We start from the raw sequence: 3787 nt of genomic DNA, 5'->3' as shown, positions 1-3787 counted from the left end.
GGGGGGGATAACACGCAATTTGTCCTGTCAACCAAGGAGTACTAGGCGTGTCCTGTCCACCAGCGTGGATTATTTGCGGCACACAAAGCTATCGCATTTGGCATCGTGATTTTAATATTAATAGTAGGGCGGGCAATGTGCTATATTACGGATATCCGGTACAAGTCATCTTCACTAATAACATATTGGTGAGAGTTAGGTCCCGCCTAAAGTAATGTTTAGATGAGCGATCGTGATCGGCAGGTCATTAGAGAAGTTACCTCATTGAGGGGTAAACTACTTAGTAAACCTTGATTGCAAGATCGTTGTAACAAGATATTGTGTAACGAATTCTCATCTTGGTTTACTTCTCATAAAGTGGGTATCTTGACTAGTTTTATGAAGCCCATAAAATTATGGCAAAATACTTTGGCGGACAAGCCAAGTAATCTTCACGTGTCAAATACCGCGTCCGGATGAGGGCTTTGGGATAGCCTAATTGCACTTAAGCAGTCTGAAACAGTAAACTGGATATTGACTAAGCCTAAAAGCTTAGACAATGTTTGGAACCAAAATATATGCGTGATTCATGGTAAAAGGGAGGTTACTCCACTATTTTGTTTTGGTCGTATGCTCCCAGTGGGTTACTGGTCTATGTTTGCACCATTTTTCTGGATAGAATGCATTTCATTTCAATATTGTTCAAATTAAACCTACCTGGGAAACACTTTTGTGATTTAAGGGTAAGGGAAAATATATTCACTGTCCTTATTATTTATTTAGACACTGGCTTGAACTGGAGGCTCATAATTGTCTGGGCGATCAACCCTGGATCCAACATCCTCACCGCTGGCAATGGCCTTGCCGCTTTCTCCGTGCATCTCCAGCAACTTGCCAAGGTCAAAACGGGGCTTCTTCAGAACCTTGACCTGCAATAAAATAATTGATTAATAATCAAGCTTTCAAAACTTTGTAGTACAATGTACCTAACACAACCACACTTCTGCCTTCTTGGCAATGACTAAGGTTTTTAATTATTCCAAGACCGATTTACTAGTCCTAACAACTATCATACATCTGTTTTCATACCAATCTTACCTTACGAATGTGTACATCCTTCAGGGGGTAGATGGAGTTGCAGGCTTTGCGGATATCATCAGCCATTGTGTCTGGGATGAGCTTGTTTACCACTTCCTTCAGCTCACTGCTGGCCACTTCACGGGTGATAATGTCCACCATCTTCCTGCGGATGTTCTTCACCTGCATGTGCTGGGCATAGGCAGTCTTCTTTGTCTGACTAGCCATCTTCTCGGTGAAAGCCACACAGAAGACACGGAGCAGGTATCCGTCGGTTGTCTTGACATCAGTGTTTCCCTCAATCAGAGTCTAGAATAAATAAAATTGTAAATTTTAGACTATAAAACATGACTAGAAATAAATGCAATTCCAAAGGGAAAAAATTTAAAGTTGCTCAATAAAATATTACTTTAAAATAAATAGCTTTTGTTCCAGATTATTTTAAAAAGTTGATATAGTATCACAAACTGCATTTTCAAAAGATTCTCCTGGAACTTAACAAATTTAAAACAATAAGACTAACTTTTCAGTTTAATAGGGATGGGGGTTTTCAATAGCAAAATTAAGACTTTAGAGAGGAAAAAGACATTTTAAAAATTTCACATGGAGTTTACAAATTACTGAATGAAGGATTAATAAAACCCTTTCAATCTCTAACCTGCCACTTCTTGACCATGGACCTCATCTTGTCAGTGGTCAAACTGAAACCATGGAAGTTGCAAAGAACATTCTTGCCCTGGACCTCTTCAGCGATGAGGCGGAACTTGCGGAAGCTCCTCTCGGCATCAGTCTCATTCTGGAGATCAGCCAGGGAGACCTCAAACACACGACTCTTCAGACCCTCAGAGGCAATTTCTAAAATATAATTAAATTTGGTTAGTTCTGCTTGATACGAGGTCTAGGATGAAAAGACTAAACAAAATACAAGGAAACTGTTAAAAGTGAATTGACCAATTTTCTGCAGGCACATCTGTTCTCAGCTAGTTAAAAATTCTATACACAAATGTTTAGACATAAAGGAGTCAATCTCTTTACCTACTTAATCTCAAGTATTTTCCTATTCCATTACCTTGAAAGATGACAATAGTATGTTTGCAATTAAAAAATCTTTTGTTGTAAGGCTTATCCCCCCCGTGTGAAAAACTAATGCTATCCCTACTCAAGATTTTTCCATAATCTTAAATGAACAGAGCATCTTGGTGAATACAAGTTATTTGTTTATTCTTTGTTAGGTGGGGATTCTGCACCAGTGGTTATATAAAATCAGTATCAGGGATAACGTAGATTTTCTGCCAGCAAGAAGTCTAGCATTGACATAACCTGACAGTCATTTACTGCCTTTCACACTTTGTATTTGCTAGCAAATGCCAGGCATATAAATTTATTATGGTATGAATATGAAAATATACATTTTCTTGTGTTTAAAACTTGCACAAGTGTGTGCATCATTTGCAAATAATGAAGACCATGAGAAATTCTTATCTTTTAAACACTAATAAGATCTGCCATTTACAATAAGCTTTCAGGATGTAATAATTAAGACACGACCTAGTTTATCAAATTATTAGTCAAATTGTTGGGATTTTCAGCCTATGCATGAAATAATGACATTACCTCTAGATATCAATTCATAATCATGGTGGAGTTAGATTGTGGAGTATTTTTGTATATAATTTTGGGGCTCTGAACCCTAAAAGCCCTCATGCAGGGGGAGGGGTGTTAAATTTTTCACAACCAACAACCACTTGCCTGCAATACAAAACCATCACCTAACCTAACTGGCATAATAGAAACAGGACACATCTAAATTATGCACCTTTTGAGAGAGGTCATGATCAAGGTGAGGTGAGGTAAATATACTTCCATGCACACAATAACCCGAGTTAATAGACATCAATACGAGTCCAACACCAAATTTGACAGGTTTTAGAAAATACCAAATTTAAATATTTTAGATTGTATGGAGCCAAGTCTCAAATTAAACATTAACTGAATGAACATGTGGCAAGGAAGGTTAACCATCCAAGAACCTCCACCTCTGATGGGTTGTGATACCACAGTTGAATTTGCCTAGGATCTATTTTGCCAGTCAGATGATTTTGCATTCCAGAAAGGGTTTCAGTTGAAGGATATTGACCACTAATGACAAAAAATAGGGTCAAATTGCAATTTTACACCTAGTATCCCTACCTCCAACTGTGCTGGCTACTGAAAGAACACAAATCTAGGATTTTGTTTATACATAATTTGCACAAATGTATATTAAAGGGTCTAGGTCATCATGATTGAAAACTATACCTTACAGCTACATCATAAACAAGATACAAGTCCATGCTCTCTTCATACCTTCCCCACAAAAGCATTATGTCAATCTTTGTCATAACATTAGGCATACCTACCCCAATTACCATGCCAGGCATCAAGAGTAATACATTAATATTATAATTCAGTAAAAGTTTACAAATGGACTGCAGCCATCAAAGATGTAGGCCTCTCAAACTAAAAGACAAATGAACCCCATCCTAAACTCTCACACTACCACAAGATCCCTGACACCACTACTGACTGCCTTATTCCTCTAGCCATTATATATTTGTAAACTCTGAGCAAGCTGGGGGAAAAAAATTTATCACAGCTCATAAAAATACCTATCATAGGTATACCATGCGAGTACTAAATCTTAAGACTTTCTTGAAATTAATTGTAACACTTACAGAATATATAGATTTCT

General features: G+C 37.5%; 1 protein-coding gene across 1 annotated transcript in view; it reads right to left on the bottom strand.

The window, feature by feature from the left end:
• Positions 1–737: 737 nt before the first annotated feature.
• The window catches only part of LOC119592515 (40S ribosomal protein S3a-like), a 5711-nt gene continuing 2661 nt past the window's right edge, over positions 738–3787 (bottom strand). Inside the window, exons 3-5 of the mRNA XM_037941364.1 lie at positions 1715–1911; positions 1078–1365; positions 738–908 (exon numbers count right to left, since the gene is read on the bottom strand). Coding sequence (XP_037797292.1) covers positions 759–908; positions 1078–1365; positions 1715–1911 — 635 coding nt within the window. The 3' untranslated portion in view covers positions 738–758. The remainder of the gene's footprint in view (positions 909–1077; positions 1366–1714; positions 1912–3787) is intronic.

The sequence above is a fragment of the Penaeus monodon genome, chromosome 30, assembly GCF_015228065.2.
Source record: "Penaeus monodon isolate SGIC_2016 chromosome 30, NSTDA_Pmon_1, whole genome shotgun sequence".
NCBI lineage: Eukaryota > Metazoa > Arthropoda > Malacostraca > Decapoda > Penaeidae > Penaeus > Penaeus monodon.
The sequence above is the reverse complement of the archived record's forward strand: the minus strand, read 5'-3'. Positions and strand labels throughout refer to the sequence as shown.